This window comes from Mya arenaria, chromosome 6, assembly GCF_026914265.1.
Source record: "Mya arenaria isolate MELC-2E11 chromosome 6, ASM2691426v1".
NCBI lineage: Eukaryota > Metazoa > Mollusca > Bivalvia > Myida > Myidae > Mya > Mya arenaria.
In genome coordinates, this window is record NC_069127.1 from 28,875,180 (window position 1) to 28,895,910 (window position 20,731).

Sequence of the window (20,731 nt, forward strand, 5' to 3'; positions counted from 1 at the left end):
CAATTGGAACTTGGTACACATGTTGCATAGACAAAACACAGAAGAATACAAAGGTCCATGACTCTGTCTTTAATCATTGTTGAGTTATGCCCCTTCTTGATTGGAAAATGACAGGTGAGTGTGACTGTCTGTAATTGCTTTGCGGAACTCTTGTTTGTCATTTTGACACCCAGTATAGCTACCCTTGTTGTTTTACCATATATATTATACTGAAAAAAATAATGATTCTAGTTTCAATTTCGAAGATATAAGTGATAAAATCGCAATTTGTTCCTTCATACAATGATCGTGCTTACAAACAAATCAATAGAGAAAAATGTATGAAAATCTGTATCATTTATCATGAAGGAATTCCTATAACCGTCATAGCTCATTGAGTATCTTCTCTTCTTATTAATATTTCATGGAGGTCTACGGGCGATCTGTAATGTGCGTTCATTCGCACATTCCATTTACTAGAAGTGGTCAATAACAATGAGTGATCATTGTTTGTGATTGGTTTTTCTATATTTCTCGGATACAGTCATAAATATTGTGATGAATGAGTCAATTCAAATTACACACTAAAATGAAAGCCAAAATATAAGGATTGTAATTTGTATGTATTTCCTTGTCAAAATGAGTCATAGTGTGAATGTTGACATGTTGTTTGTAAGTGTCCCCAGGGAAGGCCTCCAACCCCTGATCAGAGCTGCAGATAACTTTTTACTTAAGTGTAATGTACGCTCTTATGTAATTCTGTCAAGTGTATTGTACACCTTGGTTTTATTTAATTAAGTGTAAAGACGAATGTTTACTGGCACATTGAATTGTATTTAACATTAACGAACAGTTTAATAGGCTTTATCTAAACAAAGAACTGGATCAAATCAAAACACCACACAGTGATTACTTCCCTTTACATCATACCCTATGCTCATTTAGGGAGGTCAGGCATTGCATTGGAGTTGAATTGATTCTACTCTGATTTAGCAGCCATCTTCAATTTGGCCAATATGGTTAATCCCAAAATGGTCTGAATTGATTGTTACAAGTAATGATACACTGCCCTTATAACGAATTTTACTTGTAACAATACGTGAACAGATGTTTGGTTTTATATCATAAATTGCACATTTTTAAAAGCGTATTTGAAGCGTTTGGATGCCTTTAACGATCCCTATCTGAAGCTTTGCCTGGTATCACGTGTACGGAGAAATAAAGGGATTTCATTGTCAGGTCTCCGGAAAAAAAAAATTTGTACCATTTCACATGTATCACACATATTTATTTCAGACAAAGTGCGGGAGGCAAATGGATGCTGCCTGGTCCACTGTCTGGCGGGAATCTCCCGTTCCCCGACTCTCGCCATCGCATATATTATGAAGCACCTCAATATGTCCTCTGATGACGCCTACAGGTGAGAAAACAACCACTTAAATAAGTTATTCCATTTAATTTATATTTATCCACTTTCAGGCCTTTTTTCTTGGCATTTAATGGGTCAGATTTTCTGACCCATTCCAAAAGAGCAGATTTTTTAAAGCCCATTCATAAAATTCCCATAAAAAAGGCCTGATTTTTCAAGCGGTTGTTGGCTTTGCAATGGTCGTATGTTTTATGGGAATATGAAGTTTTTTTTGGAGGAACTCACTCTATTCTTGTATTCTTCAAACCATTTCAACTTACATTTTATTTAGAAAAAAAATAAAAAAATCATGTACCTTAGGCCACAATGAAAAAATTCTTTCTTTGGCCTAACCTTTCCCATATCTTGAGGGCGGGGAAGATAGGAAGCTTTGCGTATTTCTAATTTACCCACCCTTTGAACGATAAAAAAAGTAAGGTGATTAATAAATACTGAAGAAATGTCCTATTGCGCCTATTTCAGTGAGATGGTCGTAAAAGTGCAACCAAAGTATTTTTTAATCCTGGCCTTATGCCTTGTTTCTGATATGACATTCTAGAGACATGACATAAGATGAAATATTTTAATTTACTTAAACAATGTACAAGAATGATCCAGTTTATGATCAACAAATTGTCCATGTGTGTGGTATTTGCAAACTCAAAAATGAATCTATCTTCACTCTTGGTGTAAATGGAATTGTTTTTAAATTTCTTTCCTCTGGGGACACAAATAAAACATTCTTCTCTGGTTGTTTACCGAGTTTGTTAAGTGCTGCGTCTATTTGCGTCCTTCAAGAATGATGATAATAGAAGACCATTGCTGACATTTTTTCCAGTGATAATTGAAAACTATTAAAACTGTGCCATATACGTTTGTTTTGGTGTCCTGCAAGGGTTGAACGGTTTCTAGTTTTGTTTAAATGTGTTTGTTGAAAGTTTATAAGACAAGATACAATAAGAACACAACAACCCTCCCAAACCCACTATGACCCGGGACAAAATTCTCCTACCACTTATGAAATATTGTATAATATTTCTTTTTTAACTTCTATTAAATAACATTCTTTAGACTCAAACATCAAAATATGGTTTTAAAGCTAATGGGGGGATTTTTTTTACATCTATGCAAAATTTTGTGGGATAGTGTTATAAGATTGCTATAACGCTAATACTCTCTTAAAAATGATACATGTATCATTGCTTTGACAAATTTTCCTCTCATTAAAACATGCAAGTTAATCAGCCATTGAAAACATGCCCTCGCTTCAAAAACAGACATCATTTACAAGCTCGTAATTAGAGTTTCGCATGACGTAAGAGTTAGATGATGTGCAGCGAGAAACAGTAGCATTCATTTGTCATTTCTCATTTTTCCGGCTCATGACATTGTAAAATGAATTATTCACAATAACATTTTAAATATTGATTTTAAATTACTGTTGGATGCAGGGCTGCAAGCATGCACACCTATATAGAGAAATGTCACATCTGGGGGGAGTCTTTATTCATGCCACAGTGAATGTCACATGTGTTTTAAGCAAGTTCTATGTCATGTTCTTTATTGGTGGTGATCATGACTGTGGTGTTAAGGTATTTGATTTAGAATCAGTGAGTCCTGGGTTTAATCCTCACTTAGAGCTTCAGGGCTTTGGGCTCGCTCCCCACTGTGACATTTGGGCTTAATCCTAAAACTTCGGGCTCAATCCTCACATAGGGCTTTGGGCTCAATCCCCTCTGTGACCTTCAGGCTTAATCCCCACTGGGAGGTAGGGGCTCCATCCCCAAGGGTAGCTTTGGGCTCAATCCCAATTTTCTTCAAGCTTCTTTGATGATTTGTACTTGTCATCACCAAGAAATGATAAATGGTTCTTACGTTCTAACACGTATATAGCAAATTTTTAAACATAAGATAGATGTATGTTACTGCTGTTAAATTCTCCTGATCTGATGTGACTTGTTATAGTTAAGTAAATCTTGTTTCCTTTACTTCAGATACGTGAAGGACAAAAGACCCACGATATCACCAAACTTCAATTTCCTGGGACAGCTGTACGAGTTTGAGAAACATCTGAAACGAGAGCGTGAACTAAACAACAATGGCGCAGGGGAGAGCCCGGGAGATCGGGCCTCTGACCCCTGGGTCATGCCCTCCCCCACTTTCACCCCCAATCCCCTCAATGTCACAAGCAAGCGGGGCTTCTCCCTCTCAAGTGACTGTCTGAAAACTCAGGGCATGTCTCAAAGTTGTATTCCGGACAGAAAAGTGGTTCTTGAGAGACCCTCTGGATTTTCTATGAAGAAATCGTCCTTTCATTTATCTTATAAGAGTTCGAGTGAAAATGAAAAAGAACTCATTAGCTCCTCAGCTTCTCAAGCTGATCGGAGGGAAGTCCACAATCGACCTTGTGTTCTTAACTTAGGGCTGGACCTGCCCTCCCGACGCGTGCCTTTGTCTCTTAGTAAGGGGCGAGAAGGGACCATTGCGCCCTCAAAATCCCTCTCGGACATAAAGGAAGCTTCAGAAACCCCCTCCCCTATTGTAAACTCAAAATCACAGGAAAATGTGCATACTACCTCATTTAAACTGTACACAGAATCAGAGAGTTCGAAAGAGCTCTTGTCTCCATTTCCTTGTGGAGAGACAACCATACCTACAAAGTCACCACTGGTCACTGATGCTGACCGAGTACCATATTCAGGGACAAAAAACAAGTCTACAAACCTCTCAGAATATTCAAGTGTTGTGAAAATTGAAAAATCAAAACATTGGACCTCAAAAAGTGCAACTACATCCTCATTATCTAGTCATTTGGAATCAAAATGTTCATCAGATTCCCAGAAAGTGCCGAAGACTACACGCCCCCTGTCTCTACAGAGCCCCGTGAGACCGGGAGGCAAGAGACCCATAAGGAACTCATTAACCCTCCCCCTTTCCCCGGTGTCAACGTCAGACCTGTCACAGGGGTCGGAAACCGATTCCCCTGAGTCAGGTTCTTTCGGGAACTTTGAACCGTCTGCTTGTAAAATTGAACGAAAGTTGTGTTCGGTGCCAAGTTCTCGGGATTTACGACACATAGGAAACATTCCATGTTTTGTGCAGTCTGTTGCTTCTGCCAGCACTGTGACTACAACCCAAACGGTGAAACTGAAGTCGTTCAGCTTGTCGGCCTCACTACCCCTTTCCCTGATGGCTCAGTCCCCAACCACCTCACTGGCCAGGCTCCACTTCGAGAGTGCAGAAAACAGTGACAATGAATCTGATAGTAACAAAATGGACATTGAACAAGAGGATTGTACTCAATCTTCAGAGCATGGTCATAAAAGAATGAGTCGAAAATCGTTAAACGACAGCTTGGAAAGACTTAGCAGTTTCCCATCTACCTCTCTTGATAAACTGAACTTCACACCATGTTTGTCGAGCTCAAATGAAAACCTATTGTCCAGTAGTCCTTCCCCACGTACATCAGGGGTCAAGCGACCTCTGAACATGGACATTGCAGATATAAAGGACTCTGAAGCCTCGTGTTCCTCAGCTGGTGGCAGCACTGCATCGTCACCCACATCCTCCTCTGGGCTGAAGACATCTGTGAGAAAACGTGACGGGCGGGGCAAGCGCCCCTCGGTCCGACCAAATAGTATAGCTTTTTCATCATATCCGACCTTTGACATTGGCTCAGAAGGTCAGGATTCGCCACATTCATCGTGTAGTTCAGCTTCTCAGGACGACACGTCGGACATGTATGCACAGAATGGGAAAAAGTTGAAACCCTCCGAATACATGACTGATGTACGATTTAGACTAGGACGTTACTCGGAACGTGAAGTGTACAGACAAATAACGGCTGCAATGGAAGCTGCAATGATGAAGTCTCAATCGTTTGAAGCCACTCGCAAGTCCCGTAGCCTCGATGACATTCTAAGCTCGGAAGATGATAGCTCCGCCCCAAATTGTGAGTGGTCACATTTTGACCGTGTGTTAAGACGTTGTCGTGATAGATTTGCCTCCCCTCCGCACTGCTTTGAGAAACTTGCATGCTCTGGGGAATTACAGGACTTGTATAACTCAAATAGTAGCCTGTCTTCTGCCGGCAGTCATTCCTCGCTACATAGTAGCATCGAATTCATTCAAGTCTCGTGACACCGGCCTATCTGCAGCAGCAGATAACTGTATATACATGTAGCGTAGATTAAATTTTATCATTTGCTGGTCAGCAAAACTGATAAAGACTTGTAAATTTATACCTGGTACTGGGTATATTATGCATTCTAAATTTTAGAGAATAGTCGTTTTTATTAAAGGCTTATTTTTGAGAAATTTAAAAAAAAAAATCTACAATTTTTTGCGTATTAATTTTTGACATAATCCATAGATGGATAATGGGTTTATGTGCTTATTTAACTATAGAAAATGCTTTCTTGTAACTCTGACTTTAAATTCAATGTCTAAGATAGTTTAGACAGTATATAGAAAAAAACAGGCTGCTATTTCAGTAGTTCATTGTTGTCTTTTTTGAATGTTGTCATTTATTTGTGTTTGTTTTATTTATTTTATCATTGTTTATCTGTATTTTCATTTATTATCATTGTGTTTTCTTTTGTTTTGAAAAAGAAGTAATTTGATAGTTTTTTGATAATTTAAAAAGAATGGTCAATTTTCTATACATATCCAGAAAAATGTTTCATTTAAAATGGTAAAGAAATAGTAAAGTTATCTTTGTTTAAAGACTTCATTGGAAGCAAAATATTGCTTTCCGACGTAGCATTTATGACATAATTAATCACGTGATATACTCACACTGATACAGAAGGTTTATATATTCAATAAAAGGTCATACGTAAAAAAAATTAATAAGTTTGAACAGAATTGTCTACTTTTTTTATACTTTCTATAAATATCCATAAAAAAACACACAACATTTGTGACCAAACCACTTAGAATGGTTTAATTGAAACTTGAACAAAAAACAACATTCAGTATATTTGCTAATACTCTAATCTATCAATCACAACTCTGAGTAGTTGTTTGTATAAGATGTCATTACCATCAATACAAGTTCCTGTTCCGTTGTAACATGAACTGAAAATAGAAATAAATTGATTTTTTTCTTTTTTACCTTGTCACCATTCATTCGGCCGTCACTTTAATTAAATTGGTAATCGTTTACCTTAATTAAGTCGTTCACTTTTGTTTCATAAGAAACTTTGTGTTATAGTTATCAGTGCTCCAGCTAGGCCTAAATAGCAGGGTGGGGCACCCTGCTGCCCTTTTCCAGCACCTTGCTGCCCTTAACTACACCCTGCTGTGCCCTTTTGTTTGACAAGAGTCAGTTTTCAGAAATAAGTATGAAAATAATAAATAGAAATAGTTTTGACACTAAATTAAAGAAAACAGTTAAGGAGTAAGGTATTCATAACTAACTATTAGGATTGAAAGTAATTACAACAAATACACAATTCAACATTGGCCCTTGCAAGTGCCTGATCAAGGCTCATTGAAAATGCCCTTTTTAACCTAGCACCCTGCCCTTTTCAAATCCTGGCTGGAGCACTGGTTATAGTCAAGCTTTCTTGTTCAACAAATATTCAATTTCTGTTATTTCCTTATTATTTTATTATCAAGTTTTCAAAAGTGGATAAAACATAGCAGATGAAAACTTAAAATTGATTTGTTCAATGTTCCACAACTTGCAATAACTTGGTTGGCCGAGTGTTTAGAACTTTGTTCACGTTGTTAACTTATCATTGTTAACTTCATCATTGTTAACTTCATCGTTGTTAACTTTCAAATTGTTACTGCGCTGAAAAATTAATGGGAACACTTATGATCTGCAGTGTTCCTAACAAGATTTGAGACAACTGTACTTGTTTTATCTTGATACATTGGCACTTCACGAAATAGTTAACATTTACAAGTTAACATTTACAAGTTAACACCGATGTCGTTAACCATCCTAACAAGATTTAAGACACCTGTTTCAGCTGTAATTGTTTTATTTAACTATATAAGCACATCATGAAATAGTTTATATTTAAAAGTTAACAAACATGTTTTTAATCACGTTGTTAACTACCGTGAAATTCTGAACAATCGGCCTGGTTTATTTTCTGTTGCACGGTCTTTTAAGTGTGCCATTTTACGCATGTAGTTAAGTTTTTGTATCTCGAAGCTTTTTTTGTGGAAAAAGAGCTTTTTTTCTAATGCTTTCTCCATTTTAAGTTTGTAATTTTCAAACACATTTTTGTTGTTGTTTTTTTTTTTAAGAAGGAAAATTGACATAGTGTCATCACAGTGTTGTTGTCGTTGGTGGTGAGTCTTGCATAAACCATAGACTGAAAATATTCAGATGAAACATGGTACACTTGACAGTAGACAACAGACATAGCAAGTTTCATCACACTAGTTAATGTATAATTATCCCATTTGTTTGACCCTGAAAAACTGACAAGTTTTAGCATCGCGTGTGATGATGTTATTCCATTGGTAATGAAAAAATTTAATTAAATTCTTGTTGTTTATCCTGGACAAGTTTTGTTCATATAATTTATTTGTCATTTGTTCTCAGATTTATAATTTTCTTTATTTTGACATTTATGTACCATAATTCTTTTAAGTATCTCCGATCTCAATAGATTTATGTGCTATTTTCTTAACAACACTCAAAATCCATCAATACATTACAGTAGATTGGTTAAATTTCACGAGAGTTTGATAATTGGGATCTATAGCGTGGGGTGGCAACTTAAAAATCAATCAAAATATTAAATCACAAACTTTTTCCTAAGATTTGATCATGATCAAAGAATTTCAGGCTTCGGGAAAATTTCAGACATCAGGAAAACATGGCCTTAACCAAGAAATCCCATTTAACACCATAAAAATTGATTCTGGGCAATTAAAACAATTTTCAATATTAAAGTACCAAAATCAGCTCTCAGTGTTTGCATGTTACCATTTCTGCTTTGTAATATTTCCCTGCGAAGTTGATTAATGATTAAGTTTGTACTAATATAGAAGAGAGTGATATAGATGATCTTTACTTCTTAAACTTTAACAGCACTTCATTAATTTTTGATGGTACGATAAATTTCAATTTTAAAATTCAATAAAAAAACATTTTATTTGATTGTTAGAAATTCTGTCAAAATTTCTCAAACAATTCTCGAAAATAAAGTTTTTCTTTTGATCGTTAAAATTCTGTTAAAATTTCACAATCAATTTTGCAATATTAGTTTGTTCTTTGCTAACTTTCTTAGAAAAAATAAATCCTGTGCTGTTGAAAAATGGTAATTTTAGGTTAACATTTCCCATATGTATTGTTGTTAGTTTGTGGTTTCATTGCTTTCTGTTGGCTTTATCATTGTCATTAAAACTTGTTTATGATTGGATGTTGTTGTGTTTTTATTTCGATTTCCTCATTTCCTATTACTTTTTCCCCGTTTTTATATTTCACAGAATGTTATCCTGTGTTTTTTTTCAGCTTTAACAGTTGATTCATTTTATAGTTTTTACGTCTACCTAAAATTTTACATCTTCTGGCCATGAATTCTTAAATCCCTCAAAGCTAAGCTCACTATTTTTGTTTGTCTATGACTTTAATAATAATATTAGTTTTTTCACTGTAAAATTTAATAGAAATTATCTTCATGATAATCACAACCAACAGTGTTCATTATCAAAATCAAATTAAAATATGTATTTTTTCTAATGAAAATGTGCTACTTAAGCCTGTAAATTGGGAAGTTTGAGAAGTTGGGGCCTGTTGTTTTTTGAAGAAACCATCGAGTCAAAGTATTGTCATAACCTTTATGTTATAAGTGGCGGCATGCAAAGCCTTTATCCTTTGCCTATAAATCAAAATCACATGAAATTTGCTACAAATATTTCCCTGAGTAACAAAAAGCATACTTATAACAAGGCCATTTTTATTTTGACTTTAATATTTGTTAAATTATACTCTCAATTAACTGAGAAAGATGGACTTTCTCCGTGACAGTTCCTTACAGCGATATTTATTTTAAAGAATTCAAAAGTTTATACTACATGTACATGTATATCAAATTTGTCAAGTGGCTTCCAAGACAAAAGGATTTCAATTACTTTTGTTTGTGTTTTTTATCTGCAATTAGTCCTCTAACACTTGAATATAATAACTGGCTCTTACATTTGAATACAATTTGTTATCAACGAGTCTTAATTGGGAAATAACCGTGACTCTGTCCTATATTTAGTTCACAATTACATATGAATACGTCTACATTTAATTGTAGCAATGTCACGAGGTACAACAAAGCATTTCCTGCCGTAACAGGAATGTGAGGAAAATAATTATAATTACATTAAGAGCTTGTCATGTTTTAAAAAAAATAAAGTATTGTCAGTTATTGTCATAGCCTCGAGTTTTAGTTTTGACTGTCGTCATCGACGTCATTGTGCAAATTTGTTAACCTTGGATATAACTAAAAATAATGATATTCAAATGAAACTTGGTACAAATGTTACCGTAGACAATATAGACATGTGTAGCAAGGCCCATAACTCTGGTTTATATTGAATGCCCATTGTTTGACTGAAAAAAACCCAGACAAGCATTGTTGTTGCTTAATGACATTCTTGTTAGCTGGTCTTATTTTAGAAGAAAAATATTGCCATTACCTTGTCGTTGTTATTGTCAAGGTACAAATTCCTTGTTGGACATAACTCAAGGGCTGTTTAAGGTAATCTTATGAAACTTGGTACATGTGTTACCAGTGGCAATATACATGCACATAGCGAGGCATTGACAAATAATGAAATATGTCCTTTCAAACTCATTGATTGACTAGGAAAAGTGAACGACGGTTAATATCTGCTTGCGTTGCTTCTTTCTAAGGTTTCTCTGGAGGTTGAACACAAAGAAAGTTCAGATATCGTTATAATTGTTGGTCAGCATTAAAGAGGACACAAAAACAGTGATGTTTGACATTACTTGGAAACTGCTTCAGATTTTCACATGAAACGTAATACAATAGCAGTTTGTAAGGCAAAAAAGTAAAAAATTTCCACTAACAACTCCAAAAAAATAAATAGGGTAAGGTAGGAAGGCTGGTCCGTATAAACAGATATTAAAACAGTTCCCTTAACGTGCATTATTGTAGCTTGAAGGAAGGCATAACGTTTTTCTTTTTTGGGGGGGGGGGGGGACCGGGATTCTGTACCAAACCGACCTATATCAAGGTGTATCACAACTGTGGAAAAATTTAAATATAAAATGGTCAAATTTTAAGATGTTTACTCAAAACGCACATATTTAAGGAAATTATGAAAAACCAACGCATTAGCAAAAAAAGGTGTAAAAGATAGGGTCAATCTGGTTTATGGAAACAAACAATTATTTTGTTATGCCTAATGGTAATACATACAGCAATTTTAGTCCTGTCATTTGAAAAACATTTCTGTAGTTATTCCCTTTGATCATGTGCTCTTCTAAGTCCATCATTTGAAACAATGATGCTAGTTGCCTTTTTCACACGGCTTCAACTTGCAAAAAGCTCAACTAAGTCCATTATTTCAATGATACAAGTTGCCCTTTTCACTTGACGTACTCTTGGAGCTAAATTGGGGTCAGAATTTATGAAAAATTCAACTAAATTTGCTCATGGGTGTCAATCCAACATACAAAATAAAGCTAAAAATACATTTGTACAATGCCGTTGGACATGATCAGTAATTATCAGGTTAATAATTAATCCTTTGGCAAACATTGCTGCATTTTTTATGAGAAAAGCCTAGTTTCACTATTAGTTAAATGTATGTTATAAACATTGACCATGGTATATTTAAGATCATAATGATGTGTTACATTTTAAAATTTGTTTTTTTGAGTCTGAGTCTAAAACTCAGACTTACGAAGTTAGTGAATTTGGTGCGAAGTGCTCACAGCTAGGGATCACAGCTAGGTCGAAGTGGAATATGAACATCACCACAAGCATAATTTTCTTTGAAAGGAAAATATTACCGCAGTTGTCTAGTATTGTTATGAATGAAAAAAAGAGTAAGATCATTGACAGTATCAAAAAGTTAGCTAAAGGGAGAGTACTCAAAAGTGAAGTACCATTTAGTCATCTGTCTTAAGTCCCTTCTAAGTGGTCTCAGGAAGGGGTCTGCATTGTGTAAAATGTTTCATTAATGTTTTAATTTGATTCCGTTCATATGTATTAAAATCAAACCTCAGTGCACAAGCGGATCCAGAGGGAGGCCCACTCTGCATGCCCCCCCCCCCCCCCCCAAAATTGTCCAATTGAACATTTTTATGTCAATATGGAATTGAAATTATTCATAAAATGCACCAACTTCAATTTTGCCATTTTTTTTCTTCAAGAGCATGACCACAAACCTCCCTTGCCTTGTAAAGAGCCTATTTTGTAGGTAACTGGGGAAGGGGACAAGGTGCATCCTTAAATTTAAGTGCTCTGACGTGACATCCTTGAGATTAATTGAGACACTCTGATTATATAGTCTGATACTTTTTAGGGTGAATGTGTTCTTGTGGTAAAGGTGTTGTTCACCTAGGAAATTTCCATAGCCTCTTAAAATGGACACAAGAGCTGGTTTCTTCCAAGTAAATGGATTCCAGCATGATTCTAGAAGCCTTTAGCTTTTATAACAATCAGGCTGAAATTAATTAGTATAAGCTTTAATACTATTATTTATCTCATTGCTATCCATGCATACTAAAGATGTTTCATCATTCTTTGCACACTCACAATATGGCCTGTGAAAGATAGAAAGATATTCTAACTCCCTGTAATCTATTCCCTCAAAATTAATTACCATTTGTTGTTTTTTCCAGCTCCGAAGGTCAGCAGGCTGAGTGTAGCACCAACGTCAATGATTTAGTCATGCAGCTGCTTCAACAACAATACCAACAACAACAACAACAACAACAAGATGATAATGATAATGAGGATGATTGGGATGATGGCCTGCTTGCTACAGATAATATGGAGATGACCCATGACAAAAGATAGTTGTTTCATTCATTGAAAACACTGTGATTCAGGGCTTAAGATGAAAGTTGATAAATTCTGATAATGTTGTGGAAATAAACTAAATTGTTTTATTGTTATTGGTACATTTAGGGGTATTTAAAATGAAGGATATGGTTTACTTGCCATTTGAACTTAAAATGATTTCTATTTCTACAATCAGGGCAAGAAAGATTTTAAATTTATTATCAAGCATTCTTTAAGAATCTTATAAGTAGAGAATGACAAAAGGTTCATTTTAAAACAATTTATGTGATTAAAAAACTAGGGTAATTTAAAGAGGGTAAAAAAAGAATATAATTACTTAGAATATCTTGAATATTAAATCTGTACTAACTACCAAATACTTAGCACAGTATTCAATAAAAATGTGATCAAAACTTGTAGGACACCAATGCAATTGACACCCATGAGCATATTTAGTTGAATGTTAATATGCAGGGGCGTAGCTTGACTACCTTTGATGTTAAGATATTCCTACAGGCATTTTTTCTCATCCTACTGTTTGCAAATGAACTTAGCATTTCAAGTTCTTGATACATTAAATGATCATGGCTTTAAATGCCCCAATCCAAACGAGTGAATTTCAAATCAAGTGCAACATCAATAAGCCTTCGGTTGCCTCACCACATCAAAGTGAACGGACTGCAGTCATCAGCGATTTGGCATACCTGGTGTACAATGATGTAACACCTTAAAATTACTGCTATAGAAGCGGGCTCATTTCCCCATAGAGCATCCATACATGTACATCTTGCATTGGTTTCACTTTAACTGACCAAATAAATCATTATTATTATTATATAAGCTTTAAATTACACTTACAAGGATGGCACTGTAACAAGTAAATATCTTCGAAGTGCCAAAAACTTAACGTTCAAAACCGTTTCTGGGGCAGTACAAAATTAATGGACTCTGCATTGCAAAATGACATTATGAGCTCAATTTTGAATTTCAGGTGATGAGTATATGCTTTGCTGAGTTCATTTGCATACAGTTGTAATTTGTGTTTCAAACCAAAATGTCTGTGTCACTGTTTTTGCCCATATCATGAGCAAACTACCACTGTTCAAGTATTATAAATGTAGTGATAGGATTATGGAAACCTTCAATGGGCGGGGTTTAGAGAAGAGCGGGACCATTTAACTTCCAAAGGCAGGTATAACATTGAAATCAGGCAAGAAAATAATCCATGTGTTGTGAATTGTTTCCTATACTTATAATAAACTTTTTTTTTATGAAATATCATCCTCCTCTGTTCTCTTAAAGGGACTTGCTCATGTTTTTGGACCGATGAATTTTTTTCACCATTACGCATCTGAAAACACTGATATCATAATTAATTTACTTAAATTAAGTGTAAAAAAACTCTGTTTTAATGGGGAGCAAAACAATGCTGATACAGTCAAAAAAAAATAGTAAACTGACAACAAAACCACTCACCCACGAGGACTCTTACACAATAAGGAGGAATAATTTAACCTTGAAGCCTTTTGTTGAAAAGCTTAACAAACCCTTTTAAAAATCGTGGACTTCAAAGACAATATTTGAGCATATATCAACATTTGTTAAAGAGTTCTTTAAGTTTTAACAATCCTAATGATTTGCCTGACTTTATTTTGCAATAAAAGAGTGCATGTTACAAAACATGAGCGAGTCCCTTTAAAATAGAGACTTATCTAAAAACATGAAAATTATTGTTGCAAATGTTCATTTACTTGAAATATTGTCATTTTTTTATCTAAATGAATTATTTTTAATTATTTATTTATACCATACATTGGTTCATTATCATATAATTAAACAAATACATCATGTCTATAATTGAAATGTATCGATGCACTCACAAATTTTTTCTCTTAATATGTATCCATCTCATTAATTAATGATGAATAATAATAAAATTTCTAAACCTAAAACTATTTCTAGGACACCAGTATGATTAACAAATGCGGAAATGGAAAAAAAAGCATTTAAAGGAGTGATTTATTTATTTTGCATAGAAATATTTTTAAAAAATCTGTGATTATTGTGGTCCTAAGTAAACTATATAATTTTGTTTGCTCCGGTCTTTTTCAGACACACTATTACAATGAAACTGTAATATGGAAAATATACTTTAGTTTTGCGTTCGACTTTTTCCTTGCCTTTGTTATTGCTTTACTAAGGAGGTAATAGATAATTTTTGCTTTCTCATATTTATTAGCATAAGATTTGATTCAACCACCCTTACGGTAATTACCTACCTTTTTTAACCAAAGACGAAATACATTGAGTCCAAGTCAGTTGTAAAGGGTTATCAAATTATTAGTAAATCTTACAATTGATCGAAGAGTTATGAAATATATCTGGGTAGTTCAGCATCATGTTATGTAGCTTGTCTTATTGAAATATGGTAGTTATCGATGTTTTAAGTTTATAAAATACATACATGAAGTTCATGAATATTAATGATCTAGGCATGAATTTTAATGAGGTAGGTGTGACTATTAATGATGTAAGCATGAATATTAATGAGGTAGGCTTGGCTTTCCGAAACTAAGGTAAATGCCATTATATACTTAAACGAGAGGCTCTCTGAGTTATTTATTTTATTGTTATTTTTTAAAGTCAAGTGATAAAATGAATGTTGATACATTGATTTTGAATTCAATTTATATTTATTTTATCTATATATAGTTAGCTGTTATTGTCTTTGTTAGAATTTATTCAACCTGTTCCTGGTTTTCTTTGCGTATAAACCTCAGGCTATAACGTGACTAGTTGTAAAATCTCGTTAAGGTAATTCGAACCTCAGAGATTTTGTTGTATAGAAAGAGTTAAAACTTTTAACTTGGCGATAAATTGAAAAATAAATATTAGTACCGGTTATGTGTTTCAATTCTAAAATATAATATCATGGAGCTAAATAATCGTTTTCAAAAAATTCTCTATTACATTAAAGACATCCAAAATCCTGCTTGGAAGTTGAGCTATAAGTGTTACTATCTGAGATATCTTGTCGACTAACTACAATCCTTTCAACTACGTAAACTCACCATTTAAATGATCAGGTTAAAAGGAAACATGACTATGTAGATTTTTTTGCGACTTTTACTACGACTGAGATTCGAATTACCTTGATCAATCTTGTGATTTGTTTATGCCCCTTTAATGTTTTAGATGGGGTAATGTTAGATTTATTACCTCATCAGTTGTCAACGAAATATAGTTGAGTTATTGTCATAGCCATGTTGTCATCAGCAGCGACAACAACGTTGTCCTGCAAAAGCTTTGAAGTTGGAAACTTAACATGGAACTTGGTGCATATGCTCACCATTACTATATCGACAGGTTGAGCAAGTTCCAAAACTCTGGCTAAAAGATTTGTAGAGTTATGCAGCATATACATCAAGTTGATCAGCCGAGAAAACGGACGGGCGGTGGCATCCATCTCCGGTGCCCTGGTAATTAGCAAGCACTTATTCTCCTGTTTTTCTCCTTCAACTTGCATTTAAAAGATGAATAGTTAAATCTTAGATATTTCTGTGTTATTGTTGTTAAAATGAATTGATTTGGAAAAAGGGGACTTAACCCTGCATTATGCTTTAAAACTGTTGACAATTAATCATTCGTAAATCAAAGTTAGTTACATTCATTTACAAGTGTTATTTTTGACAGTTAATTTTCTATTCTACCTCATGCAAAATCATTATATGTTGTGGATTTAGAATTAAAACAATAAACCTTGTGAAGTAAAGGAAGAATTGCTTGTTATTTGGGATAAAAAAAGAACTACGAAATATTTATCAGGCTTTAAGCTGCACTTTCTCAGATTGACAGTTTTGTCATTTTTTTTATAAATTTTTTGTTTCAGAATCAGCTGGTTTTAGTATCAATGCCTTCAATTCAGTCATATAAGATTACTCACAATATAATAGATTGCAATTGTTCGAAATACAACCGGAAATTTCACTTTTCTTAAAGCGTTATTAATGCTTTTAGCCATGAAAAATCAGTTTTCGACCATAACTATGAACAACTGCAATCTTATTTTAAATCAGCCATCTGATATCGCTGGTTTTGAGAGTTTTACACAAAAATTGGCTCATTCCAAGACAAAAAAATATATAAAAAGTTGTCAAAACGATTAATCTATGAGAGAGGGGCTTTAACTAACATTAACAAAGAACCAGTTGTGAAATTACAAGTTATCTGTGTTAATTGCTAAAACTAGAATAGTATTATGTTCCTCAACGAGGGTGTAACCCCTTCCCCCTTTTTGGTACGCAGTTTTCAGGGACTTTTGTAATGAGTACTCAGGACTGAAGAGGGTGGTACCCAGTACTCAGAAACTAAAAAATATGCATTATTTGGTACTCTCACTCTCAAAATAGTTTAATATTATTTGTGACGCAAAATTCAGGTAGAAAATGAATGAGTATTCAGTACACTAGGGGGAGGGGGTTACGCCCCCATCAGAATCATTACAAACCATTTTTCATGTATTTATAACATAATTGTTCGTTTTTACTGTGACAACATTACTCTGACTGCAATTGCAGATTTTATTAAAACGATTGTGCAATATGACATGTTTTTTTAAATGTTTTGATATTTCCTTAACTTCATCCAAATCAAACCCATTTCATAGATTACTATGTTGACATATCATGTGAACCCAATGTGTTCCGCCTTTTGATTGGATAGTGAATTCTGGCGCTTCAGATAATGTTGACCAGTAAGTGAAAAAAGAAAAATTGCAAAATTCTACTAGTTTTGTACTTATTTTTTTTGGGGGGGGGTTGACTACTTTTTGTGCACTACTTCATCCATGTATGTGTACAATGAAATAAAGAGGTTGCCAAATGCAACTTGTACATGAACATGTATGTATGGACTACTTTTTGTGCACTACATCATTCATGTATGTGTACAATGAAAAAGAATAGTTGACATATGCTACTTGTACCTGAAAATGTAGACTACTTTTTGCGCAATCTAACATTATCAATGTGTACATTACACAAGTCTAAAATAGCACTAGGAAAGTAATTTTTGCAACTCTCAGCAAGTCTACAAGTACAAATTTCAAGAGTTTTTGCAAAAAAAAAACACATTTTTTTTAACTTAGCTGCAACTTTTAGCTGTAAATGTAGCTACACAGACAAGTTACACATAATCATCATGTTACTTAACCAACCTCTCCGATGTAATCCTAATAAAAATAAAATAAATTTTCAGAACAACATATATTTTCACTATCCCGACATTATTGAAGGTCATTATGGCCAGAATTCACTATCCAATCAATTTGAAGTACCCATTTACTTATGAACTTTCATTGGTTTAATATTTAATCATTATGTCTCCATATATTGTCACTGATACTTGAAACCTTTGTTTGTCCGTTTGTATTACATAACAATAAATTCTGTTAAGTGTTTGTATCTTTTTCTATTTAAATAAAGCAGAGCAACATGTCTGTTCATACGTACACATGTATGTCTGTCAACATACGTTGAATGCACAAAATACCCTTAAAGATGCATTTTAATACAATCAAGGTTATTGCTTATTTAAATGTGGTTAAAAAAAGAACTGAAATGAATTCAATAGTATATAAAAAAAAGAAGACTATCATCAGAGATGTTATCTACCTGATGGGCTACACATTTGGAGGGAATGCCCAAATATTACTTTTCAAAGAGCTTTTAACTAGGAGTTTGATAAATGGCAAGTAGTTTGTGGTGGTGGACAGAAGAATCAACACTTCAGTTTAATGTAGAGAAGATTATTATCAAAAGCAGAAACAGAATATGGTAATTGTTTGTGGGACTTGTCAAAACAAGAGACCAAAAAGGGCCTATGCTCTTCTGGCATGGCTCTTGTGGTCATTTTCAATCCAGAGCATGTACGTTTGAGTAATAGGCAACAGATATAATTATAGTTCACTTTTAGTGTTTGGGTTAGCTGAAAACGCTGCACGTTCAACATCTGAGGACAGGAAGTGTTGTAAGCAGATTAGTTGCATGAGCTATTTTAATATGTGCCAAGTAAAGGTAATCTGAGGGTAAAAAATATTTGCTTTCAAAACTGTACTCATCGTCAAAATTTCACTTCTGTAGCTTTAAAAATAAAAAGTTGGTCAAAGGTCAAAGTCAAGGACATCCTAGGGCAACATTAATTCTTGTTTGCAAAACTGTTCACATGGTCAAAATTTCATTACTGTAGCTTTAAAAATTAATAAATAAGTCAAAAGGGGTGGGGCCAGCTTTTGCCCAAGGGGCATTATTTTAAATGTTTTCAATTGCATCATATGATGCTCCACAACAAATATCAAAGGTATGGGCCTTGTGGTTTGAAACAAGAAGATTTTGAAAATATTTCTTAAATAAGTAAAATAAGGAAAATTGTGACACCCAGGGCAGTGCCAGTTTTGACCCAAGGGGCATAATTTGAACAACCATGGTAGTGGACCACTAAATAAAGCCTTGTTCAAAATAGCAAGGATTTGCATAGTGGTTTCAGACAAAAAGGTTTTTAATATTTCCCAATTTAAGGGGGGGGGGAGTCCGTCCCTTACAAAGAAAAGATAACTCTTCCCTGGGCCTCCGCCGAGGTCGTTTGCATTTGCCACACTGGTAATGACCAGTAATGACCCCAGGGGCATAATTTGAACAAACCTTCACAAGCAATTGTGACTTTAAATGTAAACTTGGCTAAAAATAGACTTGCTTAAAATAGCATTTTTTATACTTTCAAGACCCATATAATCCAGGCATGCATGGGCAGATCTGGCTGGTTTTCAAAAGGAACCAAGTTCTAATGGATATCTAAATACTGTACAAGTTTCATCCAGATACAATCAAAACTGAAGACTGTATCATGTTCACAAGCAATTGTTTACAGACGAACTGATTTTTTAATACTTTCAAGGCCCATAATCTAGGCATGCATGATCAGATCTGGCTGGTTTTCGAAAGGAACCGAGCTCTAATGGATACCTAAATACTGTACAAGTTTCATCGAGATACAATCAAAACTGAAGACTGTATCGTGTTCACAAGCTAGTTTTTACACTATAACATTTTTTTATACTATCAAGGGCCATAATCTAGGCATGCATGAGCGGATCTGGCTGGTTTTCGAAAGGAACTGATCTATAATGGATATCTAGATACTGTACAAGTTTCATCGAGATACAATCAAAAATGAAGACTGTATCGTGTTCACAACCAATTGTTTACACAATAGCATTATTTTATACTATCAAGGGCCATAATCTAGGCATGCATGGGCGGATCCGGCTGGTTTTCGAAAGGAACCGAGCTCTAATGGATATCTAGATACTGTACAAGTTTCATCGAGATACAATCAAAATTGAAGACTGTATCGTGTTCACAACCAATTGTTTACAGACACACGAACGCACGGACGAACATACTACGTACACATTACCATCGCATAAGCTCTTCTGGCCTTTGGCCAGTAGAGCTAAAAACCGAATACCGACAAAACTTGCATATTCAGCAGCACTCATAAATATTATAATTTTCACCTATATATACAAAATAAAAAAGCGATAACTCCATTAAAGGGGATGCACCTTCCTTCAAATGCACATCTCTTAATGGTGAGGCTTTCCATGATGTTCCATTGCATTCTACCTAACAGTTCTGAATAAGCAAGGACATGAAAGGTCCTGTAAGTGTTTATACTGGTCATTAAAGACCATAACTCCTTCAAAGATAACCCTGTCTGAACACACTGACAATACACATCTTCTGCTGGTGAAGGTTTCTATAAAGTATCGTTGAATTCAACCTAATGGATGCTGAAAAAAGCCCTGCCACAAATGACGTTATAGTCTTCTATATTCAGCAATCAAACGGCAATAACTCTGTAAAAAATGATCCAGCCAGAACATGCTGACAATATGCACATCTCTTGCTTAATTCCTATCAAGTATCGTTCAATTCCAACCAGTGATTTCTGAGAAATAAACAGGACAGGAACAATGTAGTATTTTATATGTAGGAACTAAAGGGCCATAACTCAAAATTATCCAGACAGAGCAGGCTGACATCATGCACATCTCATTTCCCTTATGAAGGTTTTTCTGAAGTATCATTCAATTTCAACAAGTGGTTGCTGAGAAATAACAGTATTTTATATGTAGCAATGAAAGGGACATAACTCAAAATGACCAAGGCAGCACATGCTGACACAATGCACATTTCCTTTTGATAGTGAAGGTTCTTTCCAAGTACCATTCAATTCCAACCAGTGGTTGCTCAAAAATAGTGTTGCAGTATATGGGGAATCATGCAGAGGA

General features: G+C 34.6%; 1 protein-coding gene across 5 annotated transcripts in view; it reads left to right on the plus strand.

Annotated features, from left to right (window-relative positions):
- The window catches only part of LOC128237514 (uncharacterized), a 57,078-nt gene extending 39,239 nt beyond the window's left edge, over positions 1 to 17,839 (plus strand). For 4 of the 5 annotated variants that reach the window (XM_052953097.1, XM_052953095.1, XM_052953098.1 and 1 more), the window contains exons 7-8: positions 1,276 to 1,399; positions 3,382 to 8,772. In XM_052953097.1, the coding sequence (XP_052809057.1) occupies positions 1,276 to 1,399; positions 3,382 to 5,527 (2,270 nt within the window). In that variant the 3' untranslated portion in view covers positions 5,528 to 8,772. Of the gene's footprint in view, positions 1 to 1,275; positions 1,400 to 3,381; positions 8,773 to 12,218 lie in introns of those variants that run through there. The other variant, XM_052953099.1, reaches the window with a different exon arrangement.
- Positions 17,840 to 20,731: the final 2,892 nt, after the last annotated feature.